Source organism: Alligator mississippiensis, chromosome 3 (genome assembly GCF_030867095.1).
Source record: "Alligator mississippiensis isolate rAllMis1 chromosome 3, rAllMis1, whole genome shotgun sequence".
Lineage (NCBI taxonomy): Eukaryota > Metazoa > Chordata > Crocodylia > Alligatoridae > Alligator > Alligator mississippiensis.
The window spans coordinates 144,446,499-144,465,322 of record NC_081826.1 but is presented as its reverse complement, the minus strand read 5'-3'; the positions used below and the strand labels follow the sequence as shown (position 1 = coordinate 144,465,322).

General features: G+C 46.4%; 1 protein-coding gene across 2 annotated transcripts in view; it reads right to left on the bottom strand.

The window, feature by feature from the left end:
- Positions 1 to 18,824, bottom strand: part of GABBR2 (gamma-aminobutyric acid type B receptor subunit 2) — a 977,761-nt gene that overhangs the window by 581,707 nt on the left and 377,230 nt on the right. For both annotated transcript variants that reach the window (XM_059724473.1, XM_006266752.3), the window contains exon 3: positions 11,569 to 11,739. In XM_059724473.1, the coding sequence (XP_059580456.1) occupies positions 11,569 to 11,739 (171 nt within the window). The remainder of the gene's footprint in view (positions 1 to 11,568; positions 11,740 to 18,824) is intronic.

The following is an 18,824-nucleotide window of genomic DNA, read 5'->3' as shown; positions in this document are numbered from 1 at the left end:
ACATAAGGGATAAGACAGTACCCATTCTGCTGCAATATGTGCTATGAGCCTTGTTACAGATATAATTTGTATAGTGTTTGCAGTATGTTTTTAAATGAGTTTACAGCGTACTCTTGGCAGTTTGAACTCAAAACAGGTCAGTGTTAAACTATAAAGTAAATTGGAAAGCCCATCTTTATAAAACATTATAATCTTTAGTTTGCAAACTGAAGTCGCAATGCTAAAGTTCACGCTAAATATCAAATAGATGAAGACCTATGTTCTGAATAATCTTACGTATATGGGCAAATGAAATTCGGACTTTACATTACCTTCAATGAAAAATGTAAGTAAAATGTTTCAAGAAAATACGGTTGAATCTTAAATCTTTTAAACTTTTAATTGTAAGTAAGAGGCAAAGATTTCTTAGGGTGATATTTTTTATTGGACCAAGTATCCAAAAGATACCACCATAAGAAATCCTTGCCTCTTGCATAATTTATGGACCATCACGGCTACAACATCATTCCTACACTACCAGTCCTAAGTAATGCATTTCTAACAAATTATACATAACTACTTCTTTGTTAGCTCAGAGTTTGTTTTTTTTTAATCAAACTAAAATGATTAAGGAATGCCATCAAGAGACACAAGGGTAAACTGTTATCACCATAAGAGAAGACATTGTAGGTTTCCTAACAAACTTATCCTGGCTAACATTTTCAAGAAGATCAGTGGGAGTTAGGTGCCTATGCACTTTTGAAAATGCCATAAGATAGCCATCTGTACCTCTAGGGGCCTAAATATCTTTAAATCTGATACCTGGATGTTTTTGACAGTTTCGTTCTGTGTGCCAAAGCCATGCTTATTCCCAGACTGAGCAGGGTCAAGAACAGAGGTCTCTATACACTGGGAATTATCTCATTGTAATCCTCTTTCCTTTGGATGTGAACTTTCTTAAGGTAATCCATGTTTTGGTTACTTCAGGACAAGACTTCTGCAATATTTGCTACATTTAAAACCCTTTAGAACCTGAGGCTAGTGAAGAATTTAGTTTCTCATGTGTCATTAGCGATAGCCCATTGGGCACATAAAACCAGTGTTTTAAGGGTTCTTACAGGTTACCTTTCTGTATGGAGTTTAAAGTGTTGGTTTTGATTATAGGTATAATTACAAGGTAGAAATGAAGAACTCATCCTTCCTCATCACTAGTTTTTCATCAGGGAGGAAGGCAACAGAGCTTAAAAGAAGCTGCTTTCCTATCCCCTATACCAACACCAACAGTGCAATTATATGATACCAGATACTGCTGCATAAACAAGAAGCCGCAAAGAAGCTAACTTTCCTCCTCTTTCTTTCTCAAGGTGAGAGCTTGCAGGCTCCTTGGAGGCACATGCTGCATCTGGAATTATTTAAGAGAGCCTGGGCTATGTGGGGACTAAGGGTCCTGGAAAGATTTAGGGACAAAGAATGTAATCTGGGGGGATTGCCTGATGATGTCTTGGGAAGGAACTGTAGAGCAATGGAAGTTTTCTGCATAAGTCAGAAACTGTGGGGAGACTGTGGCTTACTGTGGAAAGTTTGGGGTGGACTGAAGTTCTTGGGAAGTGGGAATACATATGTGAGGCTACTGTGACTGGGGTGTGCAGAATGGATCTAGAAGGACAGAGCTTCGGAAAAGTAGGTAAGGATTTCAGTGAGGCAGAGTGAAGAAAGGATGAGGCCTTTGGAGAAGAGGACAGCTTGTTTTTCAAAAGAGGAAAGGACAAAGAATAAGATGCTTCAGGGAAAGAAACAAAGTGAGAAATAGGAAGCAAAGGCAGAGTAAAGAAATGCAAAACTGAGAGGATTTGCAAGAAGTAAAACAGATTTATGAGGTTTTTGTGCAAGGAAGGAAAAGAATGAAAGATGAAGAGCAGTGTGTGGACATTTTAATTAAAGAACTCCTGACAAGTGTGGAGGCAAGAGAGTGGTAAAGGAAAGTATTCAGGGAAGAGAACATGGAGGATTTTTGATCAGGGGAAATTTTTTTTCCTTTGTTGGATCACCATAATGGGTTTGTTCTCTTCGTTTTTTTAACATGAAAAAAACTAGACTTGAAGTACAGATTTATGCTTCAGCATATTCTCTACACTAAGAATTCATGGGGATGTGGTTTTTATTTGAGCTGCATGAAACTGTTGTTCTTTAACCACTGGAAGGAGAACAATCTTTGCTCAAGGCTGACAAGCCAATTTCTCATTTTAGTACATGTGCTGCTGAAGCGAGTACTCCAGCATAAATTGGAGTTATCCAAAGAATCTCTAATCAAAACATAACCAACCTGACATAAGAAAAAAAACTAGTAAAAAACGGTCAAAGAAGTGATAGCTTTCTTTTTAAAAGTTTTAGGACTTTAGCTTATCTATCAAAAAGAAACTGAAGATGATAAAAGGCTTGTTTTTCCATCTGCAAATCTATCTTTACAGTATACTGTGGGGCTTGGGAAAAGTTTATGTGATAGGGAAGGGGAAACAAGTAAGGACTTGTGTGAGGAGAGAATGATAGAGGTGGTAAAAAGCTTGGAGATATTTGGTGGAAATGTCAAAGAGAAAGTGCTCAGTTTTCATTTCCAGAAAAAAAAAAGAGGAAGTAATATTCACACTTCCCTCCCCTTCTACCCATTTTCTATTTAAATACATGTTGACATTTTTCCAATATAAACATGTGATAAATTGGGTTTTTTCTGTAATTTTATGTGGGAAATTATAAGAGACAGAGAAAGTGGTGGTCTTTCAAAACTTTAATTTTTTTTATTTTTAATTGAAATATTTAATAAAGAATCAACATTTAAAAAAAAGGTTTTTCAAGTTCTACAACATTGTTTTGTGGGGAGGCAACAAGGCTCAAAGTTGACAGCATAGGAACAAGAAGGGGATTTGAAAGATTTCAGGGGAGAATGGATAAAGTGGGGAGGAAGGAAAACATAAGGCAAAAGAAAATGGGAAGGAGATAAATATACTGAGTAAGAAAAATGAAGGCATATAAAAGAGAAGCCCAAGAGACTGTAAAAGTTATAACAATGATTAATTATTGAAGTTTCAATGTCTCCATTCTTTTCTTTTTTCTGCATCCACACCTTTCTCTCTCCCTCTTTCCCTTTTCAACTTACACTACCTTTCTGTACCTCACCTATATATTTGGCCTGTTTAGGTTTTCACTGTGGAAAGGCTTCATTTTGGGGCCCCTATCAAGATGCAGTCCCTCAATGTGGTCTGGGGACCTAAACCAACAGCCTATCAGTTGGTGTGATAAGTCTGGAACTCCGAATTCCTCTCCTGTGGCCAGAAGTGATAAGTGTGATTCTCCAAATGCTTTTTCTCTTACCATACATTTGCTTGGCCATGTAATAGGCAAGGACATCCCCATGATGCCCCCTGGCGGTCACCCTGCACCTGTTATATCTTTGATCTCTTAGGCTAGGGACAGACATTCAAAAAGCCTGAGCGTGAATTGATTCAACCTTTGCAGGTTAGTCTAACCTGGTTAGGCTTAACCGGTTTCCAACCATGCAGACAATCCTGGGGGTGCAAGAGGAGCCCTCCCTTCCTTTCCACAAAGCTAAACTGAGGGGAGAGTGGCCAGGCCCCAACAGGGCTCTGATTAGGGAGGGGTATGAGCCTGCAGTCCCAGGCTTTTCCCTGATCAAGGGGCAGGGTAGTTGCCAGCCTGCAGCCCTGGGATAGCACTCTGAGGCAAGGGGGTGGGTGGGCAGTGCAGTGCATGCATCTGTTGATGATATGGAGCTTTTCATTCTCCCTCCTTCTTCTGTATACTGTCTGCAACAAACTGACAGGCAAGCAAGCTGGGCGGGAGAGAGGGGGGGAACTGATAACAGTGTTTATAACCCTCATCTCAGTGTTTATTGCCCCATTAAAAAAACAACAGAGAGACATTACCAGCTATCTGTTGATTCAGCACAGATCCAGCATGTGGTATGCTGGCTAATACATAGACACCTCATTAAAGGCAGAGGGGAGGAGGGAATTTGTACTTAGCAGAGAGTGGTGAGGGGGAGGGAGGGGAGCAAACAGGTCTTCTCAAACCTTTCCAAAGAAAGACATTAAGCTACCTGTTGATTAGCTCCAAAAAGCCTGTTTGCCTTTGTTTCTCCCACAGCCTGGACTGTAGCCACCTTGTGGTCTGCTAGCTAATCTGGAGGTGCCTGATAAAGCAGAGGGGTGGGGGAGAATAATCCCTGTTTAGCACAGAGAAGCCAGGCAGGCACAGAGGGGAGGGACCAGCTCTGATGTGGAACAGAGAGCCCCACCCAGCTCAGAGAGGATGCAGGAATGCTGGGGGTGTCTGGTTTACATTAAATCAGCAAGGGGGCTGAGACGGACATTGCATAAACTGGTTTAAGCCAAATCAGTTAACTCTGATACTACATTCAACCAGATTCATCACAAACCAGTTTCAGCCATTTTCAAACTGGTTTATGTGCACTGAACATCTGTTCTGTTACAGGTTTAAACCAGTTTCTGATCACGTAAACCAGTTTATGTATAATGTCTGTCCCTAGCCCCAAACACTCTCCCCTTTTTCTCATCTGCCATGCCTTGATATAGATAAGTATTTAGAAAAAGGAGGCTGCCTGTGGGATCCTCAAGCAAGATCTCATCGGTCTTAGTAGGGATCCTTAAGCAAGCATCTTCGGTCTTAATACTCTGTACCTTAAGGGCTTATTACATGGCTACAGCCACCCCTTACAACATACCAATACCTTGCAGATGTCACTACACAATCACGTTCTTGTCAGGGCATTAGTTCTTTTGGCCTTTACCCTTTTTCTCTGGCTGCAAGCCTTCAGCCCTGGCCCACTGATTTGGGTTGGGCTCTCTCAGCCTCAGCTCTTGGTTACGCATGTCTCTGGGTCCCTGGATCTCACAGTCTATATGCTTGCTGACAGCAGGTTTGTTAGCAGCTAGATTGCTTCCAAGTTGCCAGCCCTCCCTGATCCAGGATAGTCAGCTTTAGTTGCCTCCTATAGTAACTGGAGCCTCCTGGTCTCCTGTTACAGGCCACCATTACGGGGTGTGGAAACTCTTTGCTCTTTATCCCTGGCTCAGAAGAAACTAAGTTTGAGAGCTCAGCAAAGTGCATAGGATCATATTTTGAAATCTCCACTATTTACAGTGAAGGATGTCTCATTTTGTGCCTTGAACAGACTTAGTTTATGGCATAAGTTTGAAAGATCATTTTTATATTCCAGCTGATCCCTGGTGCTAACAGTCCTTGAACTGGAACTTCCCTGGCACGTACCTGATGGCAAGGTCCTAGTTACCACATTCTACAGCACTGCTTTATTTAATGAAGGAGCAAATCAGGTGCCCAGAGTAGTTCACCTATGATAGGAATTCTGCCTTGGTTTTCTACCCAGTTACGGGGAACTACAGTTACTCTTTGGGGCAAATGTTACATGTTCCAATACTGCAATAACTGGGATCAGAATTCATACTTAAAGGTACAAAATTACCTTGATTCAGATAAAACAAGCACTCAGTAGACAGGTCTGTTCTAAGTACAGAACAGTATTCAGAGATCATATATTCAGAGTTTCCTCCAAAGTGCTTTTATTATTTGTTTGGTAGTAAGATGTTTGCAGATTGTCAAGGTCAATGGAGTGAGTTACGCCACTATGGAGACATTGTTACCATGGCAACAAGAAGACAGACTGTAGGTATCTTTTCTTCTTCACGTCATTAGCGCATTTCATTAGCTTACTACACCACTTCTCATTTCTTGCTTCTTTTAAAAATGCCACCTACATCATATCAATGATTCTAAATTGGGAATTCTCAGTGCTTCTAGACAGAGGCAGAAACATAGTACAGAGGGACAATTGTTAGAAATAAAGGCAGAGAAAGTCGCTCAAAGCAAGCACACACATTCGTATATTCTAAAAATAATCCTCAACAAAAAAATAAAAGGAGGCAAATACTTTGAGGAAAACACCAAGAAACTTCTCTACAGAATAACAGATAAAAATGAGATATGATGCTACAATGCAGCATAGCCACAAAAACAGCTGATTTCAAGTAGCAAAAAAAGAGGCATCATAACAAAGAAATTGCAGTCTCTCTCTTTATAGTGTGACGGGCAATCACACCTAAAATAAATATTTCAGCTCTAGGCACCCTGAAACCTGAAAGGTGTGAGATAGGTAAGAGAAGACAGGAAAGAGATGCAAACATTATTAATGTACTGGAGGAGCTGATTTGTGTAGGCAAAGTATAAATAGTCAGTATACATTGCTATATAGTAGCTTGTATCAAAGCCGTGTTCTAATGACTGTAGGTGGACACCAGAAAAATTAGAATTAACAAATCTTCCATAATCTCCAGCAAGCTGGAGGACCAAGTTGAAGAAGCTTGGTTGCTGGAGCCAGGACATGGCCAGCTCTATTTCCCAGTATCCTTTATTTTATCAGGCATAATCTAGCCTACAGTGAACACTTGTTAGCAGCTGATATAATTGAAAAAGTTTCGTGACCTCAATTATAACTCTGTCACAGATTAATCATTTCCAAAGCAGACTTCTCCCACAGGGTGAAAAACTGGGTGGTGACTCAAAAAATCCAGGGTAAAGCAGCCCAGTAGTTAAAACTTTACTCTAGTTTAGTAGCAGAATTAATTAATCTGATTATTTTGATTTTATCCCCAGGAGTCCAGAGCTAGCTGAAGTTCTTATTACCAATCAAGAGCTATAGGCCACAAAAGGATATTGCATGGCAATTCATGAAAAAGGCCTGCTTTCCTTTGGCTAAGCATATATGATGGCTCCTATTTTTCCTTCATACACCTACATGGCACATAGTTACATAACTGCAGTTTTGGGCACTGTCCCAGGGGAGCTGGGGTTGCAGGAGGGCCCCAGGCCAAAGGGAAGCCTCGTTTACCTTCCGCAGAGCCCGAAGAGCAGGTGGAGACACGCGCAGCAAAACAACCATCACGGCTGGTCAGCCGTGCTTACATTCAGCTGGGGCCGGGCAGCGTGGGCGGGAGACACCGCCCGGTGGAAATAAAAAGCTGTCCCAAGGATACGATGGGGCAGCAGATGAGCAGAGGCTTGTGGAGGAAGCCCTCACCCAGAGGGGCTCAGCTGCTGCGTCAGGCAGAGTGGAAAGTCAGAGGCGGAGCCAGGAGAGGCTCCGACAGCGGAGCCGACAGAGTCGGCAGTGACGCCAACAGCAGAGCCGGCAGGAAAGCCAGCAGTGAGGCCAACGACAGAGCCAACAGAGTCAGCAGGGACGCCGACAGCAGAGGCAGCAGTAAAGCCAGGAGCGACGCCAGTGGAGGAGCCGGAGGCGATGCCTGCAGCCGGGCTCACAGAGAAGCTGGGAGAGAGACCGACAGCGACGCCAGCAGAGGCTCCAGCAGCAACAACTGCAGTAGAACTGGCAGCGGCGCCAGCGAAGGAAGTGGTTACAGATGCAGGGAAAGCAGCGTCGGGCAAACCGGCACTGGGATCAAAGAATGAGACTGCAGTAAAGCCTCAGAGAGGAGGTAACGGGGCATGGCCAACGGGGACCTCATCAGGTGTCACCGGAGGGCAGCCGAAAACCCCAAGGAGGGACGGGACAAGTGGAACAATTGGCGGACGGGGCCCACTACAGCCCTACGATAAAAAGCTGGGCACAGGAGGATCCTCGGGGCCCATAGGCCAGGATACCCTTCGTGGCCTCCTGGCCCAGTAGCCCTAGTGCTTCAGCTATCACGGTGGTGGGAAGTGCACGTTAAGTCACAGGGATAGGGCGTTAGGAATTCGGATCAGTGGAGCCAGGTTGGAGGACTTCGAAGTCCGTGCATCAAGGCACAGCCCGAAGACGCTGGCATGTAGCTGGCAGGCTGCGGGAAGAGGTCGGGTAGAGCCAAGAACGCCTAAGGGGCCCGAAGACCGGCAACCCAAGGTGGCAGGTGGCCAGGGTGTAGGGGAGGTCGGAGCCCCATGAGTGCCCGCCGGGAGGCGCGACGACCCTGGAGGCTGCCTTGAAGGGGAACCCCTCCACTGAGTTAATATTCAAAGTCGTGGCAGGAGAGTCAACGGGATTCCCCTGACGTCAACTGGGGTAGTCTTTGCGGTCCACCCGCAAGCCCAGGACAGGCGTGATCAATAGTACGGGCTAAGGCCGCATGAGAGCGCCTAATCGAGCAGAGGTGGGCACAGGCACTTATGCATAATTTGGATTCAATGTAGTTATGCTTGCTCCATGATTCCATACTGCATGTGCTGAGCAGGCTCCACAAATGCCAAGATGAAAGAAAATCATCCAGGCATGCACATAAGACCAGGTAAGTCATGATGTGAGAGAGGAGGAGACACGCCCTGTCACCTTTCAGGCAAATAATCTTGTACTTCAGGCACTTGTGCAGTTAACAGAAGACCCAGCTACTAGTTGCCACTTCAAACAGAGACAATTTGAAACTGCATTTCCTGCTTCCCAGCAAAATGCTTGTGGTCCAGGCATTACCCTCTCCAGCTGTCTTCTTGAAGCTAGCCCATCAGACAGCCAGGAGAGGGAGATGGCTGGAGCTAACAGGAAAAATGCAAGCTAGAAGAAGGGTAGTTAAGTGAGATGGGCTAGTGCCCTAGAAGGGAGGGGGCTTTAGCTTCTAGTCTCCCTCTTTATGTTGGAGGGAAACAAAGCTGCAAGAGACACTGAATGGGAATGAGAATGTCAAAATGGATGTGGAGGACTTGTAAGGCATTATATAGCAATACTCCTTGAATTTATTTGGGAGTATGGGAGTGAGGTTCCATGCCTATGTTTCCCTGAAGTTTTTGTGAAGATACTCAACATTGCTTTTAAACCATGCATTAACTCACAGATATATGACAGAACCTTTCAATTGAGGGCTCTTGATACTGAGAGCCAAAGTGGGTGCTAAGTGATGGTCATAAATGCGGACCATAAAGTTTTAAAGTTACAGAACAGCAGAAGTAGCAAACAAATCTAATTCATGTTGCACAAGCAAACATGATAAAAGGCCATCTAATAGCAAGTACCTTATCTGATGCAAGGGATATTTCCGAGGCAAATTTAGTAGAAAAGTAGTAAGGGTATATTTACATGTTAGATCAATGAGCCGTGTCCACATGAGCGTGGATGTTTGGTTCCCTGGGGATAAGTAGCAGCGGTACACCTTGAACCACTGCTACTTCTCCCTGGGGAACACTCCTGCCCTGTGCACTTTGGCACATGGCAAGTTACCCCAGGTAGGGTATGGGAAGCTGGGACCAGCACTGGGCTGGCCTCAGCAACCTTACCTGGGGTCCTGGGGGCCTCCCAAAGCTGCAGCAGCAGCAGCAGCAATTCTTAGTTTGGCTTTTGAGCGTCGTGTGCTGCCTGTGTTTGCGCTGCTCCGCTTTTTTTCCCCACAGGTTTTTTTGACCCCTAGATATTCAGGGGTCAAAAAAACCCATGGAAAAAAAAGTGGAACACAACACGCACAGGAAGTGCTTCCTTGCAGCATGGAGAACATCTGAATGTGTGGTATGTGGTGCCACAGACATGCTTCTGGCGCCACATACCGCATGGCCGCACTCGTCTGGACACAGCCATGGTGCTCAACCTTTTGGCCCTGCAGGCCAGATTATTGGCATGGGGCTGGTCTGCAGGCTAGATCAGGCCCTATGCATGTTGGCCATGCCCCATACTGCCTCTGCTCAGGCTCTGCATGCCCAGATCAGTCCCTGTGCTGCCTCCACCTGGCCCCACATGCCTGGATTGTGCCCTGCACTGCCTCTGTCCACACTGGGCCCTACAGTGCCTCCACCTGGCCCTGTGCGCTCAGATGAGCTCCACACTACCTCTGCTTGGACCCAAATACCCAGATCAGCCTTGCATTATTCTGCCTGGCTCCGCACACCCAGATCAGGCACCATACACCAGGATCAGGCATCGCACCACTTCTGCTGGGTCCCAAACATCTGAGCTAGCATGCAGGGCCATACTATGCAGCCCATGGGGCTTCCCACAGGTCTGGAAATTTGGCAGCATTGTCAATTGATGCTGCTGATGCTCCCCCACTGCCAACTTTTCAGACCTTGGGGAGCCTTGCAGACCAGATGATGCGGCTCTGTGGGCTGCATCCAGCCCGTGGGCTGCAGATTGAGCATCGGAGCATTAGGCCAAAGCAAAGCGTTTAATAGAGTAGACCATGAGTGGCACTTAGACAAAAAGTCTCAAACCCCTGTTGGTTATAGACACTGTATACAGAGGTAAATAGTGCTCCCCCTAAATCCAAACTAGCCTGTGGGCTGGTTGTTAGGGCACTGTCCTGGAAGATAGGTTAGGCAAACCTGAATCCCAGGCCTCTCATTTCCTGGGCCAGTGTCTTGCCCACTAGCCTATTTAGCAAAAGGCATGTACAGTGAACACCACCTTGTCCTCTCTGGAAGTATCTTAGCCTGTCCAGTGACAGACCTAGACATCTTAGAAGTAGAATAGGATCACTGTGCTGAGGAAGGCACGTAAGTTTGAGGTGAGTGGCAGCTATAAGTCTAAGTTGTCTTTGAGGGGGAAAAAAGAGATCTGGGCCTTGGCCCATACTTCCTAGACTCCTGTATTGTGCCACTAGAGCAGCCCTTCATAACAAAATACAGAGAAACTGAGGCACCTGCAAATATTTCTCCCTTTTGTTTTGATGGGGGACAGCCATTTCTACCTCACTATTTCCATCCAGGAAAGCTTTTCAAGCATACACATAGCAGAAAAACGTATTTGGCCTCAGTGTCCTAACTGACACTTAGATGAGCTTCGAGGTATAAAAGCAGGAACAAACTTAGATTTGGATTTGATTTACCTTTTAACTGAATCAGCGACCAAACAATGATGAATTTCCTTCAAAATCAATACTTCTACAAATCTAAGAATGTAAAATAAGATGTGATTGAGACTCTAAGACTTCATTTCCGTTGCAAAATGTTATTTAGTGTACTTTATGATATCTTTCTGGATGTAAAAACTAGCAGAGGCACAGGTGGAATTTATCTTCCTAGAGCTGAGGTAAAACCCAGGTGTACAGTATAGGATTTTCATTGACGTGACACTGAGCTAAAAAAGTACTCATGCCTTACTGCCTCTTGATTTCTTATACTGAGACAGGTATCTAGAAGTACAAAACACCCCTTTTTTGCATTGAAGGTGCCCTAAAATCTTGAAAGAGATAACAGTCACTTAAGAGAGCATTAAGGTTACCAAGCCCTGTCTACAGTAGGGATTTTTAAACTAGTGTGCAAACCCGCTTTTTAGGTGCACTGTAGCTGCATACACTACAATACATTGTGACAGCTAAGCCCCACTGCACACACCTACACAGCAGTGCATCTGCACTGGCGGGCTGCACATCAGCTCAGGAATATGGGTATCAAAAGCTGTAAAAGAGACAGACACTAAGGACAGTAAATGCCATCTGGCAATGAAAACCAACCAGATTCAAACAATTCAAATATGTCTTCTCCCTTATTTGCTTTTAATGTTGGAAGAAGCTCCTTGTACATTAGACATTACAATCTATTTGCTCACACTGCATGTTAAGCAGATCTTACCTCTGAGAATCTTTGTACATCCTGAGTTAGAGTTCCTACCCTCTTCCACCGATAATATTTGAGAAACTTCAAAATTGCAGGATTCACTGCATTATCAGATGGCACTGTCCGGAAGAAATAAGGATATTTTTTCTTATCAGCTAATTCTGGGGTGGTTGCAGCAAATGAAAGCTGGAAAACAAAGAAAGGAAAATCTTGGTGAATAATGTGAGTTCCAGTAGGATTCTTCCTGGCTTAGTACAATGAGCAAAGTGCACAAGGCATTGAATTAGGGTTAGTTGAACAATTTCTGTCATCTTACCTGCTTGGAATCCTGCCAAAGTTATTAATTTTTTTTCAGAAATAAAAGATTTCATAATAGTTTAATTGTTTTGAAACAATTTGAATATCACATCTTTCTAGTCCACCTGCTATTGACTTAACTCAGCGATTCATTAAAGATTATGGGTTACACAACAAAATCTCTATCAAATTGCCATGCCAAACACTGAAAGTCAAAGTTAAGAGCCTTTTGGGGAGAAAAATTTCTGTGACAAATTCCTTCCTAAGATACCTCTGCACTGTCCCCATAAAAAAGGATGACAACACTCTCACAGGTCTCATCAATGCAAGTGAAAGTTCCTCATCTTGGACTGAGATACCCAGAGCCAAAAAGGCAATTACCACAACAGCCAAGTGTGTGCGCAAAGCAAAGGTGTTTTGTTCCACTCCAAACCCTGTTGGGGAGTGCCACCACAACAGCTTACTCCACCTACTCAGCTCTGTTCCACATGTCCAAATGCCAAATGTCATGTAGCCACTGGAGCCTGGGTGACTGGTGCCTCCCCAGCCAGTGAGAGCCAATTTCAGGGGGGGCATGTGCTCCCCTGTACTCCCCCCTCCCCACCACTTGTCACCTAAGCACTGGGGCATGCTCTCAGTCTTGGGTATATCCAGGACAGTGGCTCTGGGCATGTTCAACACCTTTCTAATGGTGGTATCACCATTTCCCAAGATCCTCATTACTCCTCCATGTCTCCTTACTGACCTAACTTTCTCTGTCTCATACGTATACACACTTTTAATTTGTCTCCTTCTGTTCTTCTCCCTGTTCAAATCAGATCTCCAGCTTACTCTTTCCTTTTTCCCCTCCATTCCTTGCAGCTCTTTTCTATTCCTTCCAACACCTGAGGGATGTTTTGCCTTCCATTTGCAAAGGGAGACCCTTGCTGGACCCTGGTATTATTAAGCAGCCTCCTTGGATGCATTCAGACAAGCGCAACATGCAGTATGTGATGCTGTAGACATGTCTCTGGCATTACATACCGCATATTCAGCTGTTCTCTGCACTGTAAGGGAGCAGTGTGGGGTTGGGGAGGTTGACCCCTGGCTATCCAAGGGTCAAAAAAATCATGCACAAAAAAGAAGCAGAGCAGTGTGTTCAGGGGCAGGACATGCTGCTCAAAACCAGAGCCTGACCAGCTGGAACAACACTCCGGCTCTCGGCCAGGCTCTGAGCAGCAGGACCACTGCTGCTGCAGCCCCAGGAGGCCCCCAGAACCCCAGGTAATACTGCTGGGGCCCAATGCTGGCCCCAGCCTCCCCTACCCCACCTGGGGTAAACTGTTATATGTGCCAGAGGGCACACAGCACAGGCATTCCCCAGGGACAACTAGCAGCGGCACAAGGTGTCCTGCTGCTAGTTGTCCTCAAGGCACCAAACGTCCATGCTCGTGTGGACCCAGCCCTTGTGTTCAACTTGACTATGAGGGAAGTTACAACCTCTGCAGATTTGACAGGAGCAGACCTAGCATGTGGGGGCACATGGGTTATGAAAGTAAAAGGTTTCCTAATATGGGGAGGAGAGAGAGGGGACACACAAAAAAAAGTCAAAAACACTGCTGAACTGTCTGACGTGCACAAAGTGTTCCTGCTCAAAGGAAGCATAGTTTTGTGAATGACTTGAGACCGACCATATGCAGCGGTTAAAGGTTAGCATATGTGTCACCTGAGTTTGCTCCAGGCTTTCCCACCTACTTTGAAAATGCTCCTATTTATGACATCCATGGGATACTTATAATTATTAATGCTACCAGAAACATGTTTTTCAGGCTGTTGCCATCTAAACACAGGCTTTTAGTAACAATGCATTACAAATTTGTTCTTTCCATTCCATATGACAGCAGGGAACATATGGCTGAGTGATTTACTTCTAGAAGAATATGTGCAAAATTCACTTTTTTTTTTTCCAGAAGGAATTTTGATTCATGCTGAAACATGTGACTGAAGTGATCTAATGTGATCATAATAAAACTGCTGTTTCAAGCTCAATGGAAGAGTTACAGAGCAGTATATGAATATATCCAAATGTGCTATTACTTCCAGTACTGCCAGTAATTACTTCCAAAAAATGACTTTTTTGACTTCCTGGACAACGACCCGCACATTATGACGAGGCACATGCTCAGCTGGGATGGGCTTCACCTGTCCCCCAAAGGTAAGCGTGTGTTTTCTTCTAGGTTGGCGGATCTCCTCCAGCAGGCTTTAAACTAGGCTCGTCGGGGGGAGGGGAATATGAGGGCGGGGGAAGCTGTGGACCACCAAACCATGTGGCACCCACAAGGACAGCCCAGCCTGAAGAAAGAGAGCATTGGGAACCTGAAAGCCATGGGGAGGCCAGCACTACGGCACAGGTAAGAAACGAGAAGGTAAGAAATAAGGGGCCCCTTGGGACTCGGAGCGGGGGGGCAGCAAAGGCACCAGTCGCAGGGCTCAAGTGCCTATATACTAATGCTAGGAGCATGGGAAACAAGCAGGATGAACTAGCGCTTCTGCTTGCACTAAACACCTATGACTTAGTGGGGCTAACAGAAACCTGGTGGGATTCATCCCACGACTGGGCAGTACATATTGAGGGCTATAGATTGTACAGAAAGGACAGGGTGGGGAAGAAAGGGGGAGGGGTTGCGCTCTATGTCAGTGTGCAATATACATCAACCCTCATCAAGACAGAATCCAAGGATGAGGAAGTAGAAGGATTGTGGGTTAGGCTACATGGGGGGCAAGGAGAAAGGGATTTGGTGGTAGGGGTCTGCTACAGACCCCCACATCAAGGGGAAGAAATAGATGCAGGGCTCCTGAGGCAGCTCTCAGAGGCCATAAAAGCTAAAGAGGCGGTAGTCATGGGGGACCTAAACTACCCAGACATCTGCTGGGAGACACAGATGGCAAAGTCCCACCGCTCACGCAGGTTTCTAACCTGTGTACAGGACCTCCACCTGACACAGGAGGTACATGGTCCCACTAGGTGGAATGCCATACTGGATCTGGTATTGGCAACAGGGGATGACATGGTAGGGGACCTCCAGATCGGTAGCCATCTGGGGGACAGTGATCACCTTATAATAGAATTCACCATAAGATGTTGAGTGGGTAAGGTAACTAGTAGGGTGAAAGTGCTAGACTTTAGGAAAGCTGATCTCAATGAACTCAGGCGATTAGTCAAGAATGCACTGCAGAGTAGGAGTTTTGAAGGGATGGGAGCCCAAGAAGGGTGGCTGTGCCTTAAGGAAACGATCCTTCGGGCACAAAGCAAGACGATCCCTGAGCGAGGCAAAAGAGGGAAAGGGGCCAGGAGGCTTCCCTGGCTGACCGCAGAAATCCAGGGCAGCCTAAGGGCCAAAAGGGGAGCACATAAAAAGTGGAAACAGGGAGAGATCACCAAAGACGAATGTACCTCCTCTGCTAGTGCTTGTAGGGAGGCAGTTAGACGGGCCAAAGCTACCATGGAGCTGAGGATGGCAACCCAAGTAAAAGACAACAAGAAATTAGATATATAGGGAGTAAAAGGAATACCCAGGGAGGAATAGGACCCCTGCTAAATGGTCAAAAACAATTGGTGACGGACTGGGGGGACAAGGCTGAACTCCTCAACAAGTTCTTTGCCTCAGTGTTCCTAAGCAAGGGACACGACAAGTCTCTCACTGGGGTTGTAGAGAGGCAGCAGCAAGGCGCCATACTTCCATGCGTAGACCCTGAGATGGTGCAGAGTCACTTGGAAGAACTGGATGCCTTTAAGTCGGCAGGCCTGGATAAGCTCCATCCGAGGGTGCTGAAGGCACTGGCCGACGTCATTGCAGAGCCACTGGCGGGAATATTCGAACGCTAGTGGCGCACGGGCCAAGTCCCGGAGGACTGGAAAAGGGCCAATGTGGTCCCCATTTTCAAAAAGGGGAGGAAGGAGGACCCGGGCAACTATAGGCCAGTCAGTCTCACCTCCATCCTTGGCAAAGTCTTTGAAAAAAATTATCAAGGCTCACATTTGTGAGAGCCCGGCAGGACAAATTATGCTGAGGGGAAACCAGCACGGGTTCGTGGCAGGCAGATCATGCCTGACCAATCTAGTCTCTTTTTATGACCAGGTTACGAAATGCCTGGATGGAGGGGTGGATGTCGTATACTTAGACTTCAGGAAGGCCTTCGATACAGTATCCAACCCCATACTGGTGAACAAGTTAAGAGGCTGTGACTTGGATGACTGCACAGTCCGGTGGGTGGGGAATTGGCTGGAGGGTCGCACCCAGAGAGTCGTGGTAGATGGTTCGGTTTCGACCTGGAAGGGTGTGGGCAGTGGGGTCCCGCAGGGCTCGGTCCTTGGACCGATACTCTTTAATGTCTTCATCAGTGACTTGGACGAGGGAGTGAAATGTACTCTGTCCAAGTTTGCAGATGACACAAAGCTATGGGGAGATGTGGACACGCCAGAGGGCAGGGAACAGCTGCAGGCAGACCTGGATAGGTTGGACAAGTGGGCAGAAAACAACAGAATGCAGTTCAACAAGGAGAAATGCAAAGTGCTGCACCTAGGGAGGAAAAATGTCCAGCACACCTACAGCCTAGGGAATGACCTGCTGGGTGGCACGGAAGTGGAAAGGGATCTTGGAGTCCTAGTGGACTCCAAGATGAACATGAGCCGGCAGTGTGACGAAGCCATCAAAAAAGCCAGTGGCACTTTATCGTGCATCAGCAGATGCATGACGAATAGGTCCAAGGAGGTGATACTTCCCCTCTATCGGGCGCTGGTCAGACCGCAGTTGGAGTACTGCGTGCAATTCTGGGCGCCACACTTTAAGAAGGATGCGGATAACCTGGAGAGGGTCCAGAGAAGGGCAACTCGTATGGTTAAGGGCCTGCAAACCAAGTCCTACGAGGAGAGACTAGAGAAACTGGACCTTTTCAGCCTCCGCAAGAGAAGGTTGAGAGGCGACCTTGTGGCTGCCTATAAGTTCATCACGGGGGCACAGAAGGGAATTGGTGAGTATTTATTCACCAAGGCGCCCCCAGGGGTTACAAGAAACAATGGCCACAAGCTATTAGAGAGCAGATTTAGATTGGACATTAGGAAGAACTTCTTCACAGTTCGAGTGGCCAAGGTCTGGAACGGGCTCCCAAGGGAGGTGGTGCTCTCCCCTACCCTGGGGGTCTTCAAGAGGAGGTTAGACGAGTATCTAGCTGGGGTCATCTAGACCCAGCACTCTTTCCTGCTTATGCAGGGGGTCGGACTCGATGATCTATTGAGGTCCCTTCCGACCCTAACATCTATGAATCTATGAATCTATGACCAGGAATCCTTTGAATTTGTGCATGAAACATTATAATGAATTAATGAATTCAAGGGATAGATGGCTCTAATCTAAAGCATTAGTTCTGAAGACTCTGGTGTTTTGAAAATCTTGGAAATAACTGCTGTCTCTTTAACCCTGGTCAGCAGGCAATCCACGAGTGAAGCCCTGATAGATTGGAAACTGGCTAATGTGGTCCCAATTTTCAAGAAATGGAGGAAGGAGGACCCAAGTAACTATAGGCCTGTAAGCCTCACCTCGGTGCTCGGGAAGATATTGGAGAGAATCATCAAGGAGCACATCTGTGGGGAGCCAGCAGGGGAGATCATGCTCAGGGGCAATCAGAATGGGTTCACCAAAGGCAGGTCCTGCCAGACCAACCTGATTGCCTTTTACGACCGAGTAACTAAATCCTTGGATGATGGTGTCACTGTGGACATAGTCTTTCTAGACTTTAAGAAGGCCTTTGACACTGTCTCTCACCCCATCCTCATCAATAAATTAAGCGACTGTGGCACTGATGCTTACACAGTTGGATGGGTAAAAAATTGGCTGATGGGGTGCATGCAGAGAGTAGTGGTGGATGGGTTGTACTCAACCTGGTGAGATGTGAGCAGTGGGGTACCCCAGAGTTCAGTCCTCAGGCCCACACTGTTTAACATCTTCATCAGCGACTTGGATGAAGGAGTGGAACGCACGCTGTCCAAATTTGCTGGTGACACTAAGATGTGGGGTGAGGTGGACACACTTGAAGGGAGAGAGAGGCTGCAAATAGATTTAGAGAGACTACAAAGCTGGGCAGATGAGAATAGGATGGGTTCAACGTAGATAAATTCAGGGTGCTGCACCTTGGTAGAAGGAATCCACAGCATACATACAGGCTGGGGAGTTCCCCTCTTGAAAGCACAGAGGTGGAAAGGGATCTCAGAGTCATTACTGACTCCAAGATGAACATGAGCCGTCAATGCCAGACCACAGGCAGCAAGGCCAACTATACCCTGCCATGCATCCAGAGATGCATCTCAAGCCGGTCCAGAGAGGTGATACTTCCCCTATGCGACATTGGTCAGGCCACAGTTGGAGTACTGTGTCCAGTACTGGGCGCCACACTTCAAAAGGGATGTGGCCAGCCTGGAGATGGTTCAGAGGAGGGCCACCCACATGGTGAGAGGGCAGCAGGACAGGCCCTATGAGGAGAGACTGAGGGACCTGAACCTGTTCAGCCTCAGCAAGAGGAGACTGAGGGGGGACCTGGTGGCTGCCTACAAACTCATCAGGGGAGATCAACAGCAAATAGGTAGAGCCGTTTTTACCCCAGCACCACCTGGGGTGACGAGGAACAATGGTAATAAGCTGATGGAGAATAGGTTTAGGTTAGAGATCAGAAGGCAATATTTAACAGTTAGGGTGGCCAAAATCTGGAACCAACTTCCCAGGAAGTGGTCCTTGCCCCTACCTTGGGAAAATTCAAGAGGAGGTTGGACGATCACCTGTCTGGGGTCTTGTGAACCCAGCATTCATTCCTGTTTGTGGCAGGGGGTCAGGCTAGATGATCTGTTCAGGTCCCTCCTGACCCTATGAAACTATAACAAATGGGTGATCTCCATTGCTTTGGCAGGTCCTGCAGCCAAGCTGGTTGCAAACAGACTAGCACCT